The sequence below is a fragment of the Hyperolius riggenbachi genome, chromosome 3, assembly GCF_040937935.1.
Source record: "Hyperolius riggenbachi isolate aHypRig1 chromosome 3, aHypRig1.pri, whole genome shotgun sequence".
Classification (NCBI taxonomy): Eukaryota; Metazoa; Chordata; class Amphibia; order Anura; family Hyperoliidae; genus Hyperolius; species Hyperolius riggenbachi.
Window position 1 is genome coordinate 437,463,576 of NC_090648.1, and position 27,819 is coordinate 437,491,394.

A 27,819-nucleotide genomic window follows, 5' to 3' on the forward strand; every position below is an offset into this window, starting at 1 on the left:
CTCAATCTATTCAGTTCAGCTTTATCAATTTGAAGAGCTAAACACAGATGTTTTTTCAGCTGGTTTACCTGAATGCAGATCAGGTGTTTCTGACTGATTTGCCATATTCTTGTTTCAGGCGGGTGAATTAGACATTACTGCAGCCAAAGAGATCAGCAGGATAGCCAGGCAACTGGTAATTTTTAAAAGGAAATAAACATGGCAGCCTTCATATTCACATATTTAGTGCTTTACACTAGCAGACTGCATTGTCAAAATTTGCTTTGACAATGCATTAGTATAGGATCAAGGGTAAAGCATTATGAACAAGCCTAATGCCAAACCAAGTACTGTTGCGATGGTTTTAAAGAAGTGCAATCTGAGACTTTAATTCTTGACTAGCTGCAAGCTTAAATGGAAGGATCATTTACAATGAGTCTAATTACTAAAATACTGCAGCACCTCTGTATGTTAATGGCAATGAAAAAAAATAAAGGGAAACCTACTTTTTATCTTTGTATATCTGAAGTGTTTTATTTTTCCCCTTACAGGTGGAATCTGGCTATGTTTGTGAAGGAGATCATAAAACAATGGCCAAGGCTATCAAAGACAGAGTGTCTCTAATCAAACGTAAGCGGGAACAACGTCAGCAAGTGCGGGAAGAACAAGAAAAGAGGAAACAAGAAGAAATCGTCCAACAGCAGCCGTCTGATTCCCAGACTCCAAACCCTCCACAAGGCTCTGTCAAACCTGCACAAGCTGGCTCGGGCCCCACACCCACTGGTGTGCCAAATATCTCCACCTCACAGGTGGAGCCAGAAGAGCCTGAAGCTGACCAGCACCTGCAGTATCAGCAGCCCAGCATATCTGTGACATGTGAGTACTTATGCTGGGGATGATCAAACTCCTACTTCTGCCTTCCTAACAAGTTGTGTGTGGCTTTGATGGTCAGTGAAGATAAATGAGCTTAAAGCATTGTTAAAGCACTACATTTTGGGTTTTAAACCCTGTAGAAGGGAGCTTCTTCTTGCCTTCTGTTCATTATGAAAGCTGTCATGAAGGAGGAGTTAAAAACATTACAACGTCTTTTGAACTCTTCTGTTAGGATGCATTCAAAATAATGGATAGGATCTTCAATCCCCTAAGAATGCAATCAGAATAATTCTGCATTTCAACGGTCTATGGGCCTGTTCATAGCTCTGCTATGTAACGGATGGCGTTATTCTAACTCTCTTCATGCATTACTGCATGCAGGCTTTGCATTAACGTGTACGTTATAACGTGTACACTGTCCATTGCAGTTTAACGCATACGTTGTGCAACACGCACAGCATGAATCCAGCTAAAGGCCTCCTTTCCATGGGCGGCTGAACTGCTCGCTTTAGGTACAGTTGCCTATACTCTAGCTCAATGGTAGCACCTGGGAACATAGCGCATGTCATGTTTGACATGTAGCAATGTTATCCAGCGGCCCCACAAAAAGTCCCTCTCATCTGAGAGTAACAACTGCTGTGCTAAGATGCAGCTCCACGTGTGTGTGTGTGTTTGGGGGGGGGGGGGGGGGGGGGAGATGGATGGGTTTGGCCGCTTGCCTACTAAAGCAAATCGGACATGTTTTATACAATCGATCTGACAGTAAATCGGACAGAAAATCTCAGTGTACCCAGCATATTAGAGAGGTCTTACCTTACAGTTCTCAAGCCTAGTACACACCATGGAATTTTCCATCTTATTGACGGACCGGTCCGATCAGATCCTGTTTGATTTTAGGTAGTTGTCAACGGGAAATCATTGCATTATTGATCGGGAGAAGTTTGGACGTCTACACATGATGCAACTTTCTATCAGATCTGACAGAAAATTGCATGGTCTGTACTAAGCTTCAGTGCCCCATTCACTGTGGTTAGGTAGTAAGGGAATATCCTATTGTAACGCAGACAGATGTAAAACATGACAGTTTTGGTGTGCAGATTTTTGACTCTGCATATATCTGATTATATTAGCTCATGCTTTTGCTTTGTTGACCATGTCGAACGATCAACACTGTGAGCCCCATTTTATAGAACGATGAGTGTACACAAATGACTATCTTGTAACAACCGTTTTTAAATCAGTTTTATTTAAAAGCTGTAGTTGCCCAACATAGTTTTAGAATGTTTGTGAGTTACTCCAGCAATGCATCTGATTTTCTTGTTAATTTTACATTCTAGAAAAGGTGACTTGTACTGTTTTAAAGACCTCCCTGTGTAGTTTGTGCCATCTACTATCAGCTGCTCCACACTGTAACCTGTCTTCTTCCTCAGCGGAAGGAACGCTGGACAGCGGCCAAGGTTCCTCTGTGTACTCTGATTCTCGAGTGGGCAGTCAACTGACGGTTTCCTATGGCTCCCAGCAAGATTCCAGCCTCCTATCCGGCACCATGTCTGGATACAGCACTCCAAACGTCCAGCCTCCTGCTCAGCCAGGAGTGGGGGTAAGACAACCATCACTGCAGTTTGCATTGTATTGCCTTGATTTACTGAAACACACGTGAGCAGCATAGCAGACAGTCATTTCATAGTCAAAACTGATTTGCAATTGCACATCACCCACTTCTTTACAGGCTGGCATCCTCATAGTTTATGCTGCGATGCAGGGAAATGTATTCTGGCATCTGTTCCTACATTTGATGTCACACTTGATAGACCCACCCACCAGCTGCATCTGGGGGGGGGGGGCTTAACTTTAGCGTTGTGTTTGAAACATTTTTGTCCCAATGAAACAGGTGTTATGTCCACTGCATTAATCTGTTTGTTGCAGTACCACTGCTATACATGGCCTAATAACTTAATTGCCATTCGAATTTACCTTGTTCAATTTTTTTTTGTAGTTGGACGTTAAGAATAAGTACATTAACACTTTATGAACATTTTTTATTAGAGCCAGCACCAAAATGGTTTTACCATAGTTGAGTAGTGTGATAAGGAGCTGGCACTTCTTCTGAGTTTTTGTTGCTGTCTTATGCTCCCATCTGTAAGCATTTCTTAATCTGTCTAGAACAGACATGTGGAAACCTCTGTAAGAGTGACAGGGACAGCAGTAAAAGCAGAACACAATCATTTCTGTCTCACACAGTCGGAAAACCGAATGCCTTGCAAGGTTTTTTTTCTTGTGTTTTTTTTTTTGTTGTTTTTTTGCAGCTATGCCCAGTTTTCAATGTCTGGGGCCCACTTGTTTTCATGTTGAAAACACAATACACTATGAAAAGAGAGAACCTTTCTAATCACGACACAAGATTAAACTCTTAAAAAGTGTCTACTCACATACAGTACTATAAACCTCTAACATGCCCCAAAAATCCTGGAGTTGGGTTTTCATACACTTTTTTTTTTTTTTTTAAGTAGGATTAAACTCAAAATAAAAATATTAAAATGGGAGGAAAAAAAATCTACAGTCCGCTCTACACTGTATTTAAAGGAGTACTATAGGGGGGTAAGGGGAAAAAAAAGTTGATCTTACCTGGGGCTTCTAATGGTCCCGCGCAGCCACTGATCGATGCTACGGTCCATGCCTCCGGCTTACTTCTGGAATTTCCAACTTTAAAGTCGGAAAACCACTGCGCCTGTGCGGCCGCGCCTTTGCTCCCGCTGACGTCACCAGGCGTGTGTTGTGCAGGCTCAGTACGGTCTGTGCCTGCGCTGTATGCTCCTGGTGACGTCAGCGGGAGAGAGGACACAGCTACACAGGCGCAGTGGTTTTCTGACTTTAAAGTGGGAAATTGCAGAAGTGAACTGGAGGCGGGACCGGAGCATTAGTGAGTGGCTGCGCAGGTACAGGACGTCTGCGGGGACCATTAGAAGCCCCGGGTAAGTTCAACTCTTTCCCCCAACCCCCTACAGTCCCTATAGTCCATTTAAATCAGGAATGCAATTTTACATGTAACTCTTTTATTCTCATGAGCCTCTGTGCATTTAGGAGCAGTTTGTTTTTCCCCTATCCCTGCACCATGAGAGATGCTGAAGAGTCCCAAGACTTCCTCTGTGTCAGTCTTTATTTATGATCAGCAGCTCCTTCTGTTTCTGGCTTTAATCAATCTTTGCTAGCAGAGACAGAGGCAGCTGTAGATCATAAATGAAAACTCCCAGAGGAAGCCTTGGAAGTGTGCTGCTGCAGGGATAGAAAACAAAACCTGCCCCTGAATGCACAGTGGCTCGACCTCTGCATAGGGTTTATAAAGGTTTTGAGAATTAAAGTTAGAAATAAGGCTGTGTTTAATGCATTAGTGTTAAACGGATTACTGTTGCACTTTTTACATTTTGTATGATTTTTATTTTGAATTTCATCCCCCCTTTTTAACTTGTGAGAGAGTTTAACTCACCCATGTATGAAAGAGCATGGACAATGTTAAAGCTGATCAAGGTATCCTAATTTACCATTCCAAAGTGGAAGTTTCTTTCTTGCAACGCCTGTGAACATGGCAATTTTTGTTTGTTTCTTTATGGTGTTGTGTAATTTGTAGGATAAACAAGTCTGAAATGTCTGCTCATGTCCATGTGTTTTTACTTGGTGCTTGCTGTAGACTATATTGCATGACTTTTATGCACTGTACCTCCTTCTTTGCATTCTCATTTGTTTGGTTTAATTTATACCTGTGGAAACCTGCAGTGCTAAACATGCTTCTTCTCCTGCCCCAGTTCTTAAGTTGGTTTTACAGTCTGAAATTTGTTTCACAAGGACTCTACAATACACACATAGATATTGTACTCTTTTCTTCAAAATTAATTTTACTATCAGTTCTTTGAGTTTAACAATTTGTTTTAACCAAAACAACGAGAAGCCTTTACTACAAGTAACATTTACTAATCACATCTGGGCTGCTGGAGAGACAGTAGCCAGTCCATAAACTAAAGCCAACTTATTTTATGTAACTTGTTGTGAGTCGCGTTTACTGGGATCTTTATGTAGTGCAGTAATTATTGAAAAATTAAATTGTGTAAGGCTGCAATTGGCCACAGCCTGGGACTTGTGGGAGCCCACAAAACTCCCATGATTCCTGGTTAGAAGTTGTTGTGTTAAGGACAGTTCTGTAGTGATGTTTTGCCAAAACTTGTGTCTTGGTAATAGAGATGGAGATAAGTTCTGCTTATATTTAAATTTCATGTAAATTGTACGCAACTTATGCTGCATACACACTTGAGATAAAAGTCTTTGGAAAAGGCAAGATCACAGAGCAATTTTACCCCCTTCCATGTAGTATGAGAGCCATACTCTACACCAGTGCTGTCCAACTGGCGGCCCGCGGGCCGCATCCGGCCCGCCAGGCCACCTGCTGCGGCCCGCTCGTCTCCCTGGGATGCAGGCATGGCTTGCGCTATGGGCGCCATGCCTGCTCCCTCTTACTGTGTCCCCGCTGGCCTCTCCGGTGTCGCCGCTGGCCCCTCCTATGTCCCCCTGCTGCGGCTCTAGCAAGAACCTTCGGCCCTCCACCATGGGGGCTGAAAAAAAAATGGCCCTCCATGCCCATGAAGTTGGACAGCACTGCTCTACACAGTCTATTCTATGGAGCTGCACTCCCCATCAGATAAAATCTTTGCAAGATGCTGCAGACAAAGATGCTGTACACACTCAAAAGATCATTATCTGCAAAAGATCTGTTCCTGCAAAAGAACCATTCCTGCAAAATGCATTCATAGTCTATATCTGCAGATCCTCATACACACCTTGTTTAACAGACAATCATCTGCAGATCAGATCCACCAGGATGGATTTTCAGATCTGCAGATGATTGCCAGATATGCAGATGAAGTCTGTTAAACAAGGTGTGTATGATGATCTGCAGATCTCATAGACTATGAATGCATTTTGCAGGAATGGATATTTTGCAGGAACAGATCTTTTGCAGATAATGATCTTTTGAATGTGTACGGGCATCTTTGTGTGCAGCATCTTGCAAAGATTTCTATCTGATGGGGAGTGCAGCTCCATAGAATAGACTGTGTAGAGTATGGCTCTCATACTACATGGAATGGGGTAAAATTAGTCTGTGATCTTGCCTTTTCCAAAGATTTTTATCTCAAGTGTGTATGCAGCATTACACATGGACCAATCCCTACTGACAGGAAGTTATGATTGGTCCAGTTTCAAGCTGCATATAATTTACATTAAATTTGAATGCAAGTAGAACTTATTTGCATCTCATTGACCTCTCTACTTAGAAGTATCCAACGTTTACTTAGACCCTTAGGAAGAGGAGATGATATATTGAAACATTTTAATACACCAGATCACATTCAATTTCAATCAAAATTCAATAGAAATGGGACTTAATACCCATATACGCATAGATTTTTTGGTTCAATTCCCTGCAGATTTGATTCATCTGCTGGGAGTCGATTTCCCCCAAAATGTCAAATCAATTTATTAATTGATCTTTGATTAAAAATCAATCGAAAGCATCGCTCCAGCAGGACGGAAAATCTAGGTCGATTGGGGGCGGGGCAGAGCACTTGCCTTTCTGCCTGCCTCCACCATGCAAAAACACTGGGGCACTTAGCACAGTTAATGCATGCTGGGAAATAGTGGGAATTCTCACAATACTTTGCACAGGTGAGACATGGAGGTTAGACTTTTCTGCTGCATTTAGTTGTTACAGGACAGGATTTGTTACAGACCTATTATAAATGCGACTTTACATAGATATAGTTTGAGCCCACCTTGCAGGAGAGTATGAACACTCTGAGATGTATAAAATATGCTTTTGTTATGGAGATTTGACTATACACAACCTGTCACTATTTGTATTTACAAAGTTTGGACTAGCTTTAAGTTTTTAACATGTTCAAATTATAGGATGTTTTATTTTGCTGTCTATTTTGACTAAACAGTGATTACGATTTAATCTCTGTGACTTATGTTACCGACCTTTTAAATCTGCTGTCTGGACAGGGCGTATTGGTTTTTCTGTAAGCGGCCCAGTCTTTTAATCTCAGGAACGCACAGATGCATTAGAGTGTTGCATAGCAGCGTCCCTAATTCATGGGTGCTTGTACGCTTCACATAGTAGCATAAGGGAAAGTCTACTGCCTCACTATTCACGATGGTTTGGCCTTTCTGCACATGCCCAAGATTTGTCTACCTGTAGCTGTTATATTATTGTGCCACTAGCATATTTCACGTAAGAGACAAAAACAATAACAAGGAAACTGGGTGGAAATATCCAGTCTCAGTCTAAGCTGAGACCCCCAGAACAGATTTAGTGAAAAGTGCCAAAACAGGTGTCAAGAGAAAAATACCAGCAGAGCAAACTGTACAGTCTACTTGGTTTGCCTTGCATATTCTTATGCATGATCTCTTAAAATACTCATTGAGTAATTAAACCTTGCGATCTATGACAGGTTAACTAAACGGGATATGCTTGTTTTCTTCTACTGGACTTTGCCAACTAGTTACTGTTTCTTGCTATGAAGGCTCTTTTCCACTATATACCTTCCGATCTCATTTTCTGAACATGTGTTTTGGGTGATTGAAAGGACACCACTAAAATAATAGAAATTGTGGTGCGCCATTTCCACTTCTATCGCCACTATGCGATTTTGCTTTACGTCCAATATTTTCTGTGATTGTGTTTAGGTTAAAGTCAATGGGAACACCCAAAAGACTACATACCAAACAGTGATGTACTGTTTTCTACTGTTTTTTTTTGTTGTTGTTTTTTTTTCCAATTCTAACTAAGACTCTTTGGAAATATACAAATACACCGCAGAACAAAATCACAGAAAAGTTTAACAGAACCGCACAAAAATGTATTAGAATTTGAAACAATAGTTATTGCTGGGAATTAGCGATTGCGGGTTTCTGTGGGAAAGGGCCCTCAATATGACTTTCTAGCAATGGTCAGAGAAGTGTTCGGATTAGGTATGTCCAGTTCTGGACTGAATGTCTAAATGAGAAGGCAGCTCTTATGTCTGGCACACATCGACTGGTTAAATCGATAATTTCGGACTTGTCCCGTCAGGTTTCCAATTTTCTGATCGGGTTTTGTGCAAAGGCGATCGGAAAAACGATTGGAAACCTGGTTGCACCTGTTAGAAAATTATCAGTTTGACCAATCGATCTGACCGGAAATTGCATTGTGTACCAGGCATTAGGATGCCAGATATACAGACTCCCCTTTTGTGAGCTTTGTATGCACAAAGGAAGAAAATGCCACTTAAGCCTTTGCTAAAATATAATACCAGCATAAACTGGTGACTGTCAAGAGGTAAAGAGACTAAGTTAAAATCCTATTTATCTCATTCAAGGCAATCACTGTATGTGGAACTAGAGTACATGGCAATGACCAGCACTGACTTCTTTTTCTCCTGGTTTGATTTAGAAGTTGTGTATCCTCTGTTGTTTGATCATGATACAGACGTTGTCAGTTAGTGGTGAATTTTCCTTTCTATCCCAAGCTGCGTTCTCAGTCTCAAAACAAGCATTGTTTCGTGTGTACTAATTATAATCTCTTGTCATAAATTGACACGACTTACCATCAGCTTAAATTGATGTGACTCACCATCAGCTGTAATTAACCATAACCAAAAGGGCATGTAGTGTGCCCATCTAATACCGTCATATCGTCCTTTTCTTCATTACATTACATTCTTACTCAATGTTTTCATTTCAGTTGCCAAGTTATTTTCCTTCCACATTGAGTTATTTTTTTATTTTATGTTTTGTTCTCTCCCGTAGCCCCGGCGAGGCCGTAGCATGTCAGTCTGTGTCCCCCTCCTTTCCCCCTCCACCCATTTCCCTCCTGCCTTTCCTCCCAGTGCACCCTGCACCCCAACCTATGTACCCTCAGCTCCTACCTCTCCCTTCTGGACGTCCCCCGAGGAATCCTTTGCTGAAAAACTCTCCAAGGCTCTAGAGAGTGTCCTTCCCATGCATGCTGCCAGTCCTCGCAAGCAACAGCGCCGCTGCAGCCTGCCCACCCTCTATACCAGCCCTGTATGTGTTCCTATACCATCAGGCTTGGCAGATAAGTGAGCATTAAATACATGTGGCTGGCACAACATTTTTATTGACTTTATTAATCTGAGCTGGTGCTTGGTGGAAGATGACGTTTGCATTCCCTCATAGTATCAACATCTTGTGTAGTGCTGGGGAACAAATACATGTATTAGAAATGAAGTTATAAACAAGACAATCAACCAAAAAACAGCATAAAAGGTGCACACATTCTAAGAGGCGACAAAGGATAAAATATAATCGGAGAGAAGACTACCCTGCTCAGTCAGGCTTACATTCGGGGAAAATGACCATGCCCAATCAGGCTTACACTCGGGGGGGAGACCATGCTCAATCAGGCTTGCGCCAAGAGGGGATGAAGTTAAGCGGGCAATTTGGGCGCATAGCATGCCTGGAAGCTTGGCTGCCACCATAGCCTGCAATGCAAATTGAGCTATGGCAGCACATTGTAATCTATCAAGACTCTGGCTAGTGTCGCTGGGGAGCAAGTTGCCGTGCATGGAGTTTGGGTTACAATGTACACAAACTATAGGCAGTGGTTTTAAATAGTGACGTAAGGGGCACTGATTTCATGTACAAGTAGAAGAGGTTAGGGCAGAGGGGTTGTTGCTAGGTGTAGGTAAGGGGATCTCCCACTAGTAATAGGTGTAGGCAGGAGAGGTTTATATTAAGCGTACATGACAGAAGGTTTGTGTTCGCTTAAGAGATAATATAGAAGGCAATAGTAGAATATCCATAAAATGACTGATATTATACTATATGTATTCTACGATAGTAGATTGCTGCTCCTGCCCACTATTGCTACCACATTTGGTATTCTAGCAAATAAGCCTTCCCCGATCATAAATTGATGGACAAGACAAACATCGATCAAGAGGGCTCCTCTTTTTTTTTTTTTTCTTCTTAATAGATTTTTATTAGATTCGGCGTTTTATTTTTTTTATTGTATAAATCCACTTAAAAAATGTATGCCTACTTGCACAGTTGGGAAGACATGCCTGGGGCTTTTGTGCAGCCTGCTGCATGTAAACAATAAGTACTACAGCAAAGGATATTACTGACAAAAATCAACTCCCACCAAATACCCATCCTTTCAGTCCATCCTCCAATTAAAAGCTGCATTAATTGTCTTTTGCAGTGAAACCACTGCTGGCATTTTGCCATTGCATTCTAAATCAATTGATCGCTCTTTAGTGGATTTCCATTGACTATGAATTCAGCCTACTTGATTACTTAAGTGATTTTAAAGGTGGCCAAACGTCTAGCGATTTGGCTGTACAATCGACCATTCAATTCAATCACTTTATAGAATTGAGAGAGAATAGTGTGTTCCAGGATTCCCAATAGATGAAAAGTGGCTGATTTCATGTTGCATCAACCAGCTAATTGATCGAGCAGGATGCAAGATATCGGTTAATCGCACAGGAATCAGCTACTGTTCCCACTCTGAATTGATTTTGCATTCAGAGCATGGAGGCACAACATTGGTCAAATCGAATGTGAAGGTGAATCACAAACGTTCGATCAACCATACTGAAGTCGATTCCTTAATAACGTTGATTGCTGTGTCGAAAGAATCAGAATCGCTAGATGTATGGCTAGTTTAAGATCTACTCTCTCTATCTGGCTTTGTTTGCATTTATGTCCGTCCGATAATATTCTGAGCTGGTTGCTATATGATTTATATTTGACAAATAGAGAGCAGCCAATCAGGCAAATGATGCCACAATTAATGCAGCCTATCTCTGCCACCCATCATGCATTTAATGACAGTTCATTGTGTCTTTCGTTGTCTGTTACCCTTTGTTAGTGACTGTAAAAGAAATTGTGCTAATTTGTTTTCCTGTTGTCTAAATGTCTCACTTGCTTATCTCGTCCATATTAATCTAGCCTCAGTCCATGGTGCATCCAGCAGTCCCAGAGCCGTCGTTCTTTTTCTCGACCATTCATGAGCGCCCCATGTCCTTTTCTCCACCACCCACCTTTTCATCCCCCAAAGCGCCCAGCACTCAGAGGAGAAAGAGCACTTCTTTTCTGGAGTCACAAGGTCGCCAGGGATCATCCCTCACACGGTCACTCACACCAAGTCCTCTCTTGTCTTCAACTGACAGCCTGAACATGAGATCAGATGGGACAACTCTTCTCGGGAAGTCCCCTCTCAGATCTGCCTCAGAAGCTAGCCACAGGCATCTGAATTTGGATGGTCAATTGTTTGTTGAAGGAAGGCCTGGAATAGCCAATGATGGTCACATGAGACCTGCCGAGCCTGTGTATTTGGCTAGTATGCCATATAACACACAATCTGAAGCCTTTGTTGGAGTAGATGGAAACAATCACTTGAAAGATCCAATGGCAGCACAATTTAGTTCTGTATATGATTACCAGACTGGTCAAACTTACATAGCACGCCCAGTTCAAAGCCTAAGACCTGAGACTGGAGTCAACCAGCTGTCATCCCAGGGCAGTTTGTCCACACCTCTTACATCAGAGCCTCACTTCATGCTCCATAAGGTGTTTGTGCCCCAGTCTGCACCTCCAGTCCTTGCCCAGGGAAGTGAAGTGCACCAAGGATGTGTTTTTGAATTCCACATGCATTCTGCAGGACCTGAAGGGGCTGTGTACTTGCCTCATCGTGTTTTCCGTTCTCGTCGAGGTTCTATGGAATTAGAGGATGCCGCACACAGCTCTCTACTTCAGAGCCGGCTTCAGACTGTGACAGAGGAACAATATAATCACCTGGGGCCAGAACACATGTCTCCCCTGCCCAGGAATGTCACATGCAATGGACTGGATGGCAGTTCTGAGTACTCTACTGACTCCTCCCAATGTAATTCATCAGACCCTGGGGACTATTTCTCTCCTCCTCTGGCTGCTGGTATCACCTCTGACATGACTGTGTCCTTCAACCAGAAGATCTTTCAGGAACCACACGTTGTCTTCTGCTTCCCACAGCCTGGATCTGTGGCCTACCCTGTGCAATCTGCTGTATATAATCAACAGGTTATTAAGATCCCAGCTTTTCTGATTTTTAATTCCAAGCCCATTATACTGGTTGAGTGTTAAGTGAATGGAGCATGCATCTTTAACTTATATATTTTGAAATGGTATTCTCCATTTGGAAATCAAGTTTCAATTAACAAAATTGTTGGTGCTCCATTTTTTTTCCATTTTTCTTTATTTCTAGCTGTATAGCTTAATTCAAGTCCTTGCATTGTGTGTTTACTTTTACAGCTTGTATACTTGTAGTCCATTCTGTGGATCAAGGTAGGCTTGAAAAATTCCACCATATTTGTCTTAAATGGAAATTTTAAGAATAGAGATGCCTCTGCTAAAATGAGTTTTAAATCGGCCAGTTTTTGGCTGATGTTGTTTATCTGCCTGTCAGTCACTGATTTGGGCTAAGAATTCCGCCATTGAAGGTTAAGGTGAAAACCGCCATACTGCATTCTTGTTTCAAATTGGTGACTCGATGGTTAATTAAGGATCATGGGATTGCACGTTCAACAACAAAGCTTAGGTAATAGCCTACACATTTCTATGCTTACCAGTAGGGATGGTCAATGAAATGCAAATTGTTCTGTGTTGGTGCAAGGTTATGCAAATTTTACATACGAATACTTGCAGGCTGAAAATCAATTGGATTCCACCTTGGAAGGACATGATTGTTCCATTTTTAAGCTGCATATATTTGCATTGGAAATGAGCATAATTATGCATTAACTCAAAGCAATTTCCATCCCATTGACCAGCCCTGTTTACCAGTACTCTTTAATGAGTAGCAGCCACATACCGATGTACTTTCAGATTGTATCGTGATGTGTCTAGTCTGGCACAATTTAGATAGCTGTGACTTTCGAGGTTTCACTATCCAGTAGACAAACTGCACTTTTGGGAAGCTACATACTCTGCCTCGGAATGGTTTTAGAAATGAGTGGATGATACTTTTTCATTTTATTCCAGCAGGTACCAGGACAAGGCACTGTCCCATCTGCACCAGTGGGGATTGTCACCCAGCCTGGAGCTTATACGCAGGTGAGGACACTTCAAAGCTGGGGAATGTTCAGAAACTATTTTTATTAATGCTAATTCATAAGAGACCAGATTGTAGTGTTTTAAAGACTACATTCCCAGTGGAAGCTGGGTTGTGTTCCCTGTAAATACAGATGCAACAGAAGGAAAAAAACTAGCACCACATGGAATGTGACCTTTAGGTTGCATACAGTGAAACATACAGTCAATGAAAAGTTTGCTTCACTGCCTATGTGAATGTTGGGACACCTCATGCAATGTGAACGTTGCATAGACTTAATACTGCAGTGCAGTGCACTCTCTGCATTAAGATGCCCCCATAATGTCACACCAAAACTCAACTCTGTGAATGTAGCCTTAGAAGACAAATAACATTTATATCGTGCTGTTCTCCTGGCGGATTCAATGCACTTGAGCTACAGCCACTAAGGCATGCTCAGTAGGCAGTAGCTGTGTTAGGGAGACTAGCCCAAGGTCTCCTTACTGAATAGGTGTTGACTTACTGAACAGGAAGAGCTGAGACTCAAACCCAGGTCTCCTGTGTCAGAGCATATAAGAGACATTTCCGAACTATCACTTATTCCCTTTTGGTAAGGGGTGAATAGTGCAGTGCTGTCTACCTACTGCGTAAACATGCCTATTGAGGCAGTTTGAGAGAGTTCCTACAAGCGGCTATGATTTCCCTTCTTGCCTTTCAGAATGTTGCACATCAGCCGTCTCCAGTCCCTCACGCTGCCCAGTACTCAATGCCAACAGTTGTGTCCAGTCTGTCTACCCAAGCTCAGCCTGTTATTACACAAACCCAAGCTGCTATCCCCACATCCCAGGTTAGTACCACCTTTATGTGTGTATAAGCTATGTTCCCTAGTACAAAGTAATCTAGTAATACTACACACAGGGATTTCTGTACCTTTACAGAAAGGTTTTGTATGTGCCTCTTGTTATATTATGGATGTAGAACCTTTGTGGGAAGATGCCCCCTGGTTTTCTGATTCTAGATTAGTGTGCAGAAGTGAAGCCATTGGTTTTACCCACAAATCTTCATATACCCGCTCAGCAAACAGCCTTGTCAGTTATGAATTCCTGATCGTATACATGTTGAAGTTGTTGAATTGTTTTGCTTGTTCTATTCGGATTGCACAGTAATTGCTACTGCTGGCATAGCCAGCTGCTTTGCCAATATTCAATAATGTATTGAAACGCCCATCATGCATTGATCACTAGGAGGCTTCACACTGCAGGAACTTCCTTTGAAGTACTTGCAGTAAGCAGTGGGATTTGGAAGTCAAAACTGGCCTGACGGAACACTACACATTAATGTCAGGGTACATGCTTTATATTTTAAGCTGAAACAATCATGAACAGTAGTTTCATCGAAGGAAAATCTTAGGGCTGTATGTAGCTCACTAAAATTTATGGTAAGCTCGAAAGTGCTTTTCTTTGCAACTATGGCGACAGTACTGTGTTTTATAATGTACTGTTGTTGTGATAGGGCTGCACAGTAACTCAAACCTTGCTGCTGCAGTAACTAGCTGTAGAGTAGGAACCATTGTAACGCCTCTCCAACACCTAGACTAATCCAGCGACTGGCAGTACACTTTGAGATGGTAGGCCCTCTTTAAATAAAGAACTTTGTCAGGTCAGTTCTGTCCTAAAGAAAATTACAACTGTCAGTAATCTTGCACATTTAATTAAGGATTCATGTGAATCACTGTTATGACATCACCACCACTAAGGCAACCGGAGTACCACACAGTGGTGGCAAATTCTTGTCTGCACGAGATGAAATCACAGCGGCTGCACCTTGGAATGGCGAGATCCTGCAAAACCTGTCACCTGACCACCTGGCTTCTCACCCTCAAATCCTTAACTTTATTTTAGCATGGATATTTTGAACCCCTGTGCCTTGCTGATCTCCAAATTGCATGGGTTACCTTTTGTCTGCTTCATCTCCTTCTCCATTCATTGCATTCATTGATTGCATTGATCTTGCCCTTTTGTGACACAGTGCATGGAATCCTTCCTCACCATGAGTAACGTCATACTTCAGACATCAAAACTAGAGAACAGAGGGTTTTTTTGGATGATATTTTCATTAGGTCAAATTTCCAGCATGATTTTTTTTACAGTGGCAGTTAAACAATGACACAATAAATCTTCCTGTTATTGGGAACAGACATTTTTCTTTAGTGATTAATAAACGATAAGTTGCGTGTTTGATAAGCACAGGTTATATTGGCCAATTACCGATTTCACTTAACCATCACTGACCAGAGATTTCAGCATTTGGGACTATGTAGGAAATACAAATACAATCATCCTGTCCTGTTCATGCATTTGACTGGCAAACACCGCTTACGGCTCATGGAGTGCCATGCCGAATATCCTGAGAGGGAAGAACAAATCCCGCAGGCTTAATTAGGCAGGCGCTGGACAGACAAGGAAGCAATTCATGTACCCGATGTTGCCATAACAACACATCTTCGGCGCCAGTAGCTCCGTGACTCACAAGCATTGTGGCTGTCCGGCGTTTGCCTCTCTCCATTTGTGTATGTGAGGATACGTGGCAGGGCACTCCATTTATTATTTATTGTATTTATAAAGCGCCAATATTACGCAGCGCTGAATAAGCCCGCCAGTAACTGTCGGGTCTCTAGAGGCTGGGATTTACCAAACTAAGGGGTATGCTTTATTACATGTGTGCATACAAATAAAAACAAACTCTCCCTATTTACTTAGTTTAGCCCTAGCCAGTCAAACGTCAATGTTACAATACATTGAATGATTGCCTTTGGTATTTGTGGACGGAGTATCAACCATTTTCACTGTGAAAAGGTTTTAGAATACGGTGGCTAGAGATGATAAATGTATTATCCTGGCTGTTTGATTTGCAAGTCTGTGACCGAGTGTTCATAAACAGGAAGTAGAAATGAGATATGATCACATGACTGTTAAATAGTAGTCAGAAACCTACAGATGGATCATGTGCGGCTTCTCCAGGAGTTCTTCCCTAAGAGAATTTCCATAGAATGAACCGATAATCTTGGGGACGCATGTTTTATCCAGAGCTAATCTGACCATAAACCTTTTATGTTCCTTTTCGTGTTCCCTCCATTCATAGTCGATTCATGGGCCAGTTCTTGTTCGGCTTATGTGTCTGCATGCTTAAAGGGATACTGTAGGGGGGGTCGGGGGAAAATGAGCTGAACTTACCCGGGGCTTCTAATGGTCCCCCACAGACATCCTGTGTTGGCGCAGCCACTCACCGATGCTCTGGCCCCGCCTCCGGTTCACTTCTGGAATTTCTGACTTTAAAGTCAGAAAACCACTGCGCCTGCACGCCCGTGTCCTCGCTCCCGCTGATGTCACCAGGAGTGTACTGCGCAGACACAGACCATACTGGGCCTGCGCTGTGCGCTCTTGATGACATCAGCGGGATCGAGGACACGGCAATGCAGGCGCAGTGGTTTTCAGACTTTAAAGTCTGAAATTCCAGAAGTGAACCGGAGGCGGGGCCGTAGCATCGATGAGTGGCTGCGCCAACACAGGATGTCTGCGGGGGACCGTTAGAAGCCCCGGGTAAGTTCAACTCATTTTCCCCTGACCCCCCTACAGTATCTCTTTAAATGAAACAGATTTTTATTTTCTTTTTAATGTTTGTTTTGGTTTTGTTTTAGATTAATATGATATTTACATGCGCTGCTTTTGATCCTTGCTTGCTAAAACCAATCATCTTTACTTTTCTTTTACTCATTCTTAATTGCCAGCTGCCAGTTTCTCAGCCTTTACCAGCTGTCCAAGGAGAGCCTGTGATTCCGGCTCCAACAGTTGCCACCCCACAGCTACCTATTGTTTCCAGTGGGGCTACCCCTCTGCCGCCTCAGTTCTTACCATTGACTCAACCTTTAGTGGCCGTCCCTCTAATCCCTCACTTTGCTTCCCCGCAGATGCAAATGACTTTTCCCCCTTCTATGGTGCACACTGGCTTCCCTGCCGTGCCTCTCCCAATGTCTCCAGGGTTTGGGCAAGCATTGCCAGGATTGCCAAACCCTTCCTTAGGTACTCCTATGCTGCCTCCTGGACAGGCAGTCATTGTTCCAGGCAACATACCAGCTGTTGCTCTCCAGCCTTTAACGCAGGTCCCCACTCCATCTGTGCATCCTATGCCTCCACACGTTGGATTGCCAGCCACCCTGGGACAAGCTTCTGAGCTTCTGCTTCCTCCTGGAGAAGTCACATACCAGGTACTGCTCTCTGTGTGCCAGAGTAAAAACTGAGAGTATTGCTTGGCAGTGACAGTTTGAGGCTTCACCATTTTTTTGGTGGGGGTGTACTGTTTTTTTTGTTAACATATGCTGTAAATATGTTGAGATTACATGTTTGTATGTTAGCATGTCAAGTCTTACCAATTGATGTTAACTTGACTTGTGTTTCTTATCCAGGTCCTCCAGCCTTCAGTACCATCTCAGCTGCCTGTTGAGACAGGCTTGCCTCCTTCCTCTGTCTACCCTTCATCGGTTATATCTCCTACCATGCGCAGAGCTTCTCTGCCGCCTCAACCTGGATACAGCACCGTCTTGCCCCAACCTTACCTGGAGACCAGTGTAGGCCTTCCACAAGGAGGCACAGTCTTGCAGCCCACAGTTTCATTGACTGGTGGCCAACCACAGCCATCTACAGAGGTATGCAGCCATCTCTGCATTCACAGGATTCTGCAGCTTTGACATAACTAACATTGTAAAATTAGCGTAGTATATATGAGACATGAAATATAATTGCTGTTGAAATTGGCAAAACCATCTTATGTTCAGAAAATCAAGATGCTGAAACCGATAACCTGCACTTCACTTGTTATGTAGTCAGCCAATCTGCATTTTACCTTCTTCCTGCATTTAGCCCCTTTTCTGCTTATACAACCTCCTTTTTCTGCACGTTCACTTTATTTTTACCACCTTTTTTCATTTGCTGCCACCGTACATATATAAGCCTTTATCCTTCTCAACAGCTTTCTTGCACACAAAGTTGGGTCTTCCTTTAAAAAACAACTTGCACTTAAACCCCCTTTTCCTCCTGCATATGTACCTTGCATATAATGCATTTTCCTTTTGCTCATCATCTTGCGTGTAACCCCTAAAGGTGCATACACACATCAGACTATAGTCTTTGGAAAATGAAAGATCACAGACCAATCTTACCACCCTTCATGTAGTATGAGAGCCATACTCTACACAGTCTTTTCTATGGAGATGAACTCCCCATCAGACAGAAATCTTTGCAAGATGCTGCACACACAGATGCTGTACAGACACAAAAGATCAGTATCTGCAAAAGATCTGTTCCTGCCAAAAATCCATTCCTGCAAATTGCAATGATAGTCTGAGATCTGCAGATCATCATACACACATGATTTAACTGACATTCATCTGCAGATCAGATCCACCAGGATGGATTTTCAGATCTGCAGATGATTGCTTGATCTGCAGATGAATGTCAGTTAAATCATGTGTGTATGATGATCTGCAGATCTCATACACTATCATTGCAATTTGCAGGAATGGATTTTTGGCAGGAACAGATCTTTTGCAGATACTGATCTTTTGTGTCTGTACAGCATCTGTGTGTGCAGCATCTTGCAAAGATTTCTGTCTGATGTGGAGTTCAGCTCCATAGAAAAGACTGTGAAGGTATGGCTCTCATACTACATAAAGGGTGGTAAGATTGGTCTATGATCTTTCATTTTCCAAAGACTATAGTCTGATGTGTGTATGTGGCCTTATCTTCCTGCACAACCCACCTTGTATATGACCTGCTCTTCGGATACCTGCTTGTTACTTCTCCTCCTGTACAATCGCGGTACACATCATCCTTCAGTCTCCAGCCTAGACACCTTGCATGTAATCTCTGTACATCAGGGCTGTCTCTAGTCCTCATACGCTGTGATCGTCACACATTTTTAGAGCAGCTCAAATTGATTGGAATGAATCAGGAAAGGTTATGGTTCAGCACACACTTCATTTCTCGTTAAATCCTAAACATTGGCATGGATATGGCCCTTGAGGACTGGAGACAACCATGCTGTGCATGCGCTCTGACCATATTTCTTTCACATCCTACACAGCTGCCTTGCACATAATGCTTCCTCTTCCTTCACAGCCAGTTCTGCACAGGATCTTTTTCTCTTCCACTGTCACCTTGGTCACCTGTTTGGATGTGGCCTGGTTATAACAAAGTCTGGTTTCTGTCAGTATTGTTCAAAGATGCGTTACTATCAATAATGAGCGTTGTCTGAGGGACCGTGAGCTACATTCACTGTGTATACTAATGCTCTGGAAGGTGTTGGTGCAATATAAATATATAACAATAATATCCCTTAAACTATCTAATTGGATAATCCTTCTGGAGTACAGCCCAGTACAGTACTAAGGGTACCCATACATTACTGATGTCGTCCTAACCTACCTTAGTAACATTACCATTTATGTCTCAACGGCTAAGTTGTATTAACTACCTTATTAATTTTCAGGTCCTTGCTAGTTTGTCTCAGGCTGCCTCTGGAGAGATGCCACAAAGTCAGACCACCCAAGTTGTCTCTTCTTTGGACAGGTATCCAAATTATTATCCTGTACTTTTTATGAATTAGTAGGTTGATTTTTTTTTTTCTCACGTGTTCACGTGTTACACAATGCTATACAGTAGGGTGTTCAAATTAAAAACTTGCGCAGAAAAAGTATGGATTATGACAGATGGAGAAGAGGACCCTGCCTTTTCCACCTTATATTCTGGGAGAAGGGAAACGTGATATGATAAACGTAGGGTATAATTCTGTGCCCTGGTTATTTACATGGCATTACAAATGACATCTGCAGTTTGGTTTGCCACAGTTTGTGTACTCACCATAGGTTTTTTTCTTTAGTGCTCACTCTGATGTGGCCTCTGGCCTTAGTGATGGCAATGAGGGAGTGTCTGGTTCCAGTGGTAGACACGAAGGCCGCACCACCAAGCGCCACTACCGAAAGTCTGTCCGCAGCCGCTCAAGGCATGAGAAGACCGCTCGGCCGAAGCTGAGAATTCTCAATGTGAGTTCCTTTTATGTTCGTGTAACCTGAATTCTTACCATGCCGTGTGCTAAGACTGGAATTGTAAATTAATATATTCATGCTTTTATTTTAGTGTAGTGTTTCAGCCTTTCTTTTTTTGCTGCGGTTTACTTGGTGTCCAATATCAAAGATGATAAGTGTATGTGTAGATTTGTAATTTCCTTCCAGTGGGATTGTACATAAATTTCATTTATGGTGGAAAAAAATTAAACATAGCATGAAATTAAGAGCTAAAACTATTTGAGTGGTTTCAGAGGTACTGGAAGGGTTAACTCTAGCTTTTCACTTCATTTAGTTGCTAATTCAAAAGCTTGTCAGCCAGCATTATCAGATTGTGTGGGAAATGTACTGCCCTGTGTAAGGGCCAGTTCACATGGGCAACTGTCAGCGGTTTCTGCAACCAAGCAGAAAAGCATTTGCCATCAGTACCCGTTAATCTGTTGTAGTGTCTTTAGCCGCTTGGGCGACACAGAACCACTGAACACAAACGCCACTAGACGCTACACGCAGCCTCTTGGGAATTTTGAACCACAATATTTGCACAGCCTACAGTAAATGCATTGATTTGAAAATTCCCATTCATCTCTATGCGGGACATGATACCAATAAATGACTCGATCCAGCCCTGAACAAAGTAGAAATGTTGCTGCTGGGTGGAGCGGATAACTCTCTCCTTTTTTGCTTACCATTTACTTGATAAGTCTTACTAATTACTTGATTATAAGTCTTACTAATTACTTAATTATAAATATAACTTTTAATTTGTCCTGCAGCTGGCAATGATCAGGCAGCTTCAGTGAAGTGTAAATACAGTGGGTTGCAAAAGTATTCGGCCCCCTTGAAGTTTTCCACATTTTGTCATATTACTGCCACAAACATGAATACATTTTATTGGCATTCCACATGAAAGACCAATACAAAGTGGTGTACACATGAGAAGTGGAACGAAAATCGTACATGATTCCAAACATTTTTTACAAATAACTGCGAAGTGGTGTGTGCATAATTATTCGGCCCCATTTGATCTGAGTGCAGTCAGTTGCCCATAGACATTGCCTGATGAGTGCTAATGACTAAATAGTGCACCTGTGTGTTATCTAATGTCAGTACAAATACAGCTGCTCTGTGAGGGCCTCAGAGGTTGTCTAAGAGAATATTGGGAGCAACAACACCGTGAAGTCCAAAGAACACACAAGACAGGTCAGGGATCAAGGTATTGAGAAATTTAAAGCAGGCTTAGGCTACAAAAAGATTTCCAAAGCCCTGAACATCCCACGGAGCACTGTTCAAGCGATCATTCAGAAATGGAAGGAGTATGGCACAACTGTAAACCTACCAAGACAAGGCTGTCCACCTAAACTCACAGGCCGAACAAGGAGCGCGCTGATCAGAAATGCAGTCAAGAGGCCCATGGTGACTCTGGACGAGCTGCAGAGATCTACAGCTCAGGTGGGAGACTCTGTCCATAGGACAACTATTAGTCATGGACTGTACAAAGTTGGCCTTTATGAAAGAGTGGCAAGAAGAAAGGCATTGTTAACAGAAAGCACAAGAAGTCCCGTTTGCACTTTGCCACAAGCCATGTGGGGGACACAGCAACCATGTGGAGGAAGGTGCTCTGGTCAGATGAGACCAAAATGGAACTTTTTGGCCAAAATGCAAAACGCTATGTTTGGCGGAAAACTAACACTGCACATCACTCTGAACACACCATCCCGACTGTCAAATATGGTGGTGGCAGCATCATGCTCGGGGGTTGCATCTCTTCAGCATGAACAGCAAAGCTGGTCAGAGTTGATGGGAAGATGGATGGAGCTAAATACAGGGCAAACTTCTTGGAGACTGCAAAAGACTTGAGACTGGGGCGGATGTTCACCTTCCAGCAGGAAAACGACCCTAAACATAAAGCCAGGGCAACAATGGAATGGTTTAAAACAAAACATATCCATGTGTTAGAATGGCCCAGTCAAAGTCCAGATCTAAATCCAATCGAGAATCGGTGGCAAGATGTGAAAACTGCTGTTCCCAAACGCTGTCCATCTAATCTGACTGAGCTGGAGCTGTTTTGCAAGGAAGAATGGGCAAGGATTTCAGTCTCTAGATGTGCAAAGCTGGTAGAGACATACCCTAAAAGACTGGCAGCTGTAATTGCAGCAAAAGGTGGTTCTACAAAGTATTGACTCAGGGGGCCTAAAAATTGTGCACACCCCACTTTGCAGTTATTTATTTGTAAAAAATGTTTGGAATGATGTATGATTTTCGATCCACTTCTCACGTGTACATCACTTTGTATTGGTCTTTCACGTGGAATTCCAATAAAATTGATGCAGGTTTGTGGCAGTAATGTGACAAAATGTGGAACACTTCAAGGGGGACGAATACTTTTGCAACCCACTGTATGCATTCAAATTACATCAGACCACTCCTATAGTGTTCTTTATAAATTTTTTTTACTGTTTGTTTTAAAGCAAAAATAAATTTTGAGTAATCCCACTGTAAAGTTTAAAGAGACACTGTAACTAGAAAAACTTCTTCTGGGGGGTACTCACCTCAGGAGGGGGAAGCCTCAGGATCCTAATGAGGCTTCCCCCGTCCTCCTCTGTCCCCCGGGGGTCTCGCTGCAGCCCTTCAAAGCCGGCCCGACAAATCCACCAGCCTGTTCAATATTTAACTTTCCAGGCTCCAGCAGGGGGCGCTGTTTCAGCTTTCAACTCCGAAGTAGACAAATACCCGATCTCAGTCGAGTCCGTTCTACTGCGCAGGCGGAGATCGGGTATTTCCGCCTACTTCGGAGCGCCTGCGAACATTGCGACGTTCGGAGGGGCACAGCGGGAACCCGGGGGGGGGGGGGGGGGGGGGAGTCTCGTTAGGATCCGGAGGCTTCCCCCTCCCGAGGTGAGGACCCCCCCAGGGGCCGTTTTTCTCAGTACAGGTTTTCTTTAAGGCTGGCTTCACACTTAGATACGTTATGTTGCATTGCCTTGCACACCATTGAAAAAGCATGCTGTGATGTAACGCATCTAAGTGGGAATCCAACAGTGTATATTTGACATAAGTATATTAAAACTGTCCCCAGTCACTCTTTGATTAATTTTTCCATTTGTAACACTTTGCTGAAAAAATAGGGAAATCTCTTGGCTGCTCTTTAATGCACTTAAAGGGGCACTATGGCAAAAAATTGTAAAATTTAAAATATGTGCAAACCTAGACAAATAAGAACGTTTTTTCCAGAGTAAAATGAGCCATAATTACTTTTCTCCTATGTTGCTGTCACTTACAGTAGGTAGTAGAAATCTGACAGAAGTAACAGGTTTTGGACCAGTCCATCTCTTCATAGGGGATTCTCAGCAAGGCTTTTATTCTTTATAAAGATATTCCCTAAAAAGGATTTAAACAATGATGCTGTCCAGCTTCCCTGCTCGCTACAGTTTTTTGGCAGTTGCACAGAGCAACTGCCATTCACTAAGTGCATTTAAAAATAAATCCCTGAGAATCCCCCATGAAGAGATGGACTAGTCTAAAACCTGTCGCTTCTGTCAGATTTCTACTACCTACTGTAAGTGACAGCAACATAGGAGAGGAGTAATGTATGGCTCATTTTACTCTGGAAAAAATGTACTTATTTGTATATGTTTGCACATATTTTAAATTTTGCAATTTTTTGCCATAGTGCCGCTTTAACTGAAACATAAAGCTTATTTCTAAGTTTAGTTTACAGGTTCATATGTGTTTCTGCAGCCTTGCATTTTGCCTGTAAAATGAAATATTAAGCCGTTGTTGATGCCAGTAGGTCTGGGCTTCCCGTGATTGTACAGAAATGTTTGTTCCAGCTTACAATTGTAACGGGTTCTGCTGTTCTATAGGTTTCCAACAAGGGTGATCGCGTAGTGGAGTGCCAGCTTGAAACTCACAACCGGAAGATGGTGACCTTCAAGTTTGATCTGGATGGGGATAATCCTGAGGAAATAGCCACTATTATGGTGGGTAAACTGGCTGTGGTATGAGGTGATCTGCCTGATTTTAACTTGCCAGATTCTCCAGCCAATCTGATCAGACCTTTTTACAACCCTCCAGGTTCAGAATGTCTTCATCCTGGAAAATGAGAGAGACTCCTTTGTTGAGCAAGTGAAAGACATAATAGAAAAGGCTGATGAGATGCTCAGTGAGGACGTCAGTGCGGAGCCAGAAGGAGAACAGGAAGTGGGAAGTATGCAAATGAAAGATGATGCTTATTACCCAGAATCCCAGGTAGGAGACTAGCCTTACATTGTTGGTGCTTCACCACTTGATCTGTTATGTCCTGCATGGCAAAAGTAATAAGCTAACATTGTTTATATTTTTCTGTAGAAGGAGGGTGGCTTAAGAAAGCCAGATCCAGTGTTGTACTACTTACCACAGAGAGCAGGTGTGTGACTTACCTTCCACTGTTAAGCTTTTCTTTTAATCATTTTTACTCTGTGAACCATCATTTGCTTCCATAGTCAATCAGCCCATCTGTCTCAGTTATGGGTAGACTGTAAAAGTTAACTTGGGTAATACGCTACCCAGGTTCCAAGTTTGTTGAAAGTGACGAGTAAAGTGTACCTGAAGTGACATGAGAGAAAAAATATATACTGTACATCTTGTACTATCCATGCTAAAGTCACTTTGTTTTCCAGTACAGCAAGAGTTAAAGGGAACCTTAACTGAACGGGGGGTAAAGAGTTTCACTTACCTGGGGCTATTACCAGCCCCCTGCAGCAGTCCTGTGCCATCGGAGCCACTGTGGAATCCTCCGGTCCCCCGCTGTCACTTAGTTTTGTTTTTGACGACTCACCAGTCGGCCGGCCGCCATGCGTATTATTGGACGCAGTCCCTACCGCAATTAGCGCTGTTGCGGACCGCAACGGGTACAAAAATACGCGTTGCCACATTCCGCAGGTGTAGATATGCGGCAACGCGTATTTTTGTGCGCGTTGCGGTCTGCAACAGCGCTAATTGCAGTAGGGAATGCGTTCAATAATACGCATGGTGGCCGGCCGACTGGTGAGTCGTCAAAAACGAAACTAAGTGACAGCGGGGGACCGGAGGATTCCAGAGTGGCTCCGATGGCACAGGACTGCTGCAGGGGGCTGGTAATAGCCCCAGGTAATTAAAACTCTTTACCCCCCCGTTCAGTTAAGGTTCCCTTTAAGGTAGCCATACATTTACACATGATGGGCAGATTTGACCAAGACACAAATCCCTCTCTGATCAAATCTGATTAAAGAGCGATTTGTTGGCTGCCCATACATCGCAGGCTGATTCCTGATCGATTTCATGCTGAAATTATTATTTATTGGAATTATATAGTGCCAACATGTTACGCAGCACTGTACAATACATAAGATTATAGACGGGTGAACGACAACACAATACAGGTAGTAAGCAATAAGATACAATAACACAATGCAGGTAGCAAGCAATACGGTACAATAACACAATACAGGTAGTAAGCAATAAGATACAATAACACAATGCAGGTAGTAAGCAATAAGATACAATAACACAATGCAGGTAGTAAGCAATAAGGTACAATAACACAATACAGGTAGTAAGCAATAAGATACAATAACACAATGCAGGTAGTAAGCAATAAGATACAATAACACAATGCAGGTAGTAAGCAATAAGATACAATAACACAATGCAGGTAGTAAGCAATAAGGTACACAGCACAATACAGGAAGTAATACAATGCCAGATCATACACTGAAGTGGAAGTCCCAGTAGTACAAGTTCACATTACTCGGAGTAGAATGTACAATCAAGTATTATACACAAGGGGGTAGGGCCCTGCCAAAGGCTTACAATTTAAGACATTCAGGCCGTAAGATATTTGTGAAGGAGAATAAATCTGCATGTCCCTACACATGTGAAGACAAAAACGAAAAACGAGAGCCCCAATAGTGTATTATTGTTATAGATTATGGAGTTAATCTGAAAGGAACAATACTCACAAGTGTGGGTTGCCAGTCCAGGCAACCACTATTAAAGCAGACAGGGAGTTTAAACCTGTCCCCACTCAGGCTAAAAGGTCGCTCTCTGTAGATAGGTGTTCACACCCATCCAACTGGTGGACTCAGTCATGTTCAAAAAGGGTAACAGAGGCGCCCCAAGATTAACATCACTAGATTTAAAATATATCAAAATGGGGGGTGCTGGATGATGCACCTTCCCCAGAAAAGACAAATCGCACTGATTCACATGAATGAACCGTTTTATTCTTACTCCACAAACACTTGCAACGCATTTCACGGGTCTAACGCCCGCTTCCTCAGGCACATGAAAGACGGAGCAATCTGACTCCTCAGTTTAGTGAAACCAACAATTCCAGGTACCAAAATTGCTTCAACTGACTTCAGCTCCACAGCTGTGCTGAAGTCAGTTGAAGCAATTTTGGTACCTGGAATTGTTGGTTTCACTAAACTGAGGAGTCAGATTGCTCCGTCTTTTATGTGCCTGAGGAAGCGGGCGTTAGACCCGTGAAACGCGTTGCAAGTGTTTGTGGAGTAAGAATAAAACGGTTCATTCATGTGAATCAGTGCGATTTGTCTTTTCTGGGGAAGGTGCATCATCCAGCACCCCCCATTTTGATATATTTTAAATCTAGTGATGTTAATCTTGGGGCGCCTCTGTTACCTTTTTTGAACATGTCCCTACACATATTCAGCTACACATATTCAGCTACACATATTAAGCTACACATATTCAGCTACACATATTCAGCTACACATATTCAGCTACACATATTCAGCTACACATATGAGAAAAATATATCATTTTTTTTGTATGCCTGGCTAGACCAGATAAGTGGCCAAGGAATCTGGGGAAACTTTTGTTGATCTCCACATAGCCTCTCGCTTTGAAAGTAACGACCACACGCATCACTAAGCAGCATGCTTGATAACTCGTGCTCTGCTTACCCTCTTTCTCAGACGTAAGAAGGGCTTTGTTTAGCTTATTTCTATGCCTGTCTTTTGTCCAATGTGCTTTGCAAGTCATTCACTACCACAGCAAGAGCTCAGGCATACGTTAAGCTCAAGACAAATCCATTGCAGATCACCACAGCCGAAAGATGAAGGTACGAGACGGAGGTTGCTACAGTCCCACTCCCCATGAATCTGTGATGGGGCTAAGCATAGGAGAGTAGGGAGGTTAGGGAAAGGCCAGTGATGGGCTACGTTTTGGGAAGTTTAGGTTCAGGGTGGATGAGGAAGGGCACCAGTGTTCTGGAAAATTATTTTAACTATTTTTACAATTTTATCCAATGCAAGTCCTTAAAGAGAACCCAAGGTGGCATATTGTAATCCTAATAGGACCCAGAGGCATGTCGTGTGCACAATGACATTTCTCTGGGTCATTGTATCGCCGCTGCCAGCTATTAGGATTACAATATGCCACCTCGGGTTCTCTTCAATAAAATAATTCCTAGGGCAATACCAAAATGAATAGAATTTTTTTTTATCTCTCATCTCAGACTGTGTAAAAAAAAAAAAAAGTAGCTGAACTTTGGTTCTGTTTCTCTCTTTGCACAGACCTAGTCCCCAGTCTTGCCACTCAGGTAGTTCACTCAGCCGGTAGACGATTCATAGTCAGTCCAGTTCCTGAGAGCCGACTGAGAGAACCAGCTTTCTTCAATGCTCCGTCACAGAATCAACCGCAGGCCGGTGAGTGCACAGGCTTTTTCTGTCTTATGTATGCACCA

At 42.7% G+C, this 27,819-nt stretch overlaps 1 protein-coding gene across 13 annotated transcripts in view; it reads left to right on the top strand.

The window, feature by feature from the left end:
• WNK1 (WNK lysine deficient protein kinase 1) overlaps positions 1-27,819 on the top strand; it is a 262,349-nt gene that overhangs the window by 165,279 nt on the left and 69,251 nt on the right. For 11 of the 13 annotated variants that reach the window (XM_068277690.1, XM_068277692.1, XM_068277694.1 and 8 more), the window contains 12 exons: positions 531-855; positions 2,283-2,452; positions 12,928-12,999; positions 13,695-13,823; positions 16,764-17,240; positions 17,439-17,678; positions 19,520-19,599; positions 19,910-20,072; positions 23,957-24,073; positions 24,168-24,341; positions 24,441-24,498; positions 27,650-27,781. In XM_068277690.1, coding sequence (XP_068133791.1) covers positions 531-855; positions 2,283-2,452; positions 12,928-12,999; positions 13,695-13,823; positions 16,764-17,240; positions 17,439-17,678; positions 19,520-19,599; positions 19,910-20,072; positions 23,957-24,073; positions 24,168-24,341; positions 24,441-24,498; positions 27,650-27,781 — 2,137 coding nt within the window. The remainder of the gene's footprint in view (positions 1-530; positions 856-2,282; positions 2,453-12,927; positions 13,000-13,694; positions 13,824-16,763; positions 17,241-17,438; positions 17,679-19,519; positions 19,600-19,909; positions 20,073-23,956; positions 24,074-24,167; positions 24,342-24,440; positions 24,499-27,649; positions 27,782-27,819) is intronic. The other 2 variants (XM_068277691.1, XM_068277699.1) reach the window with 2 other exon arrangements.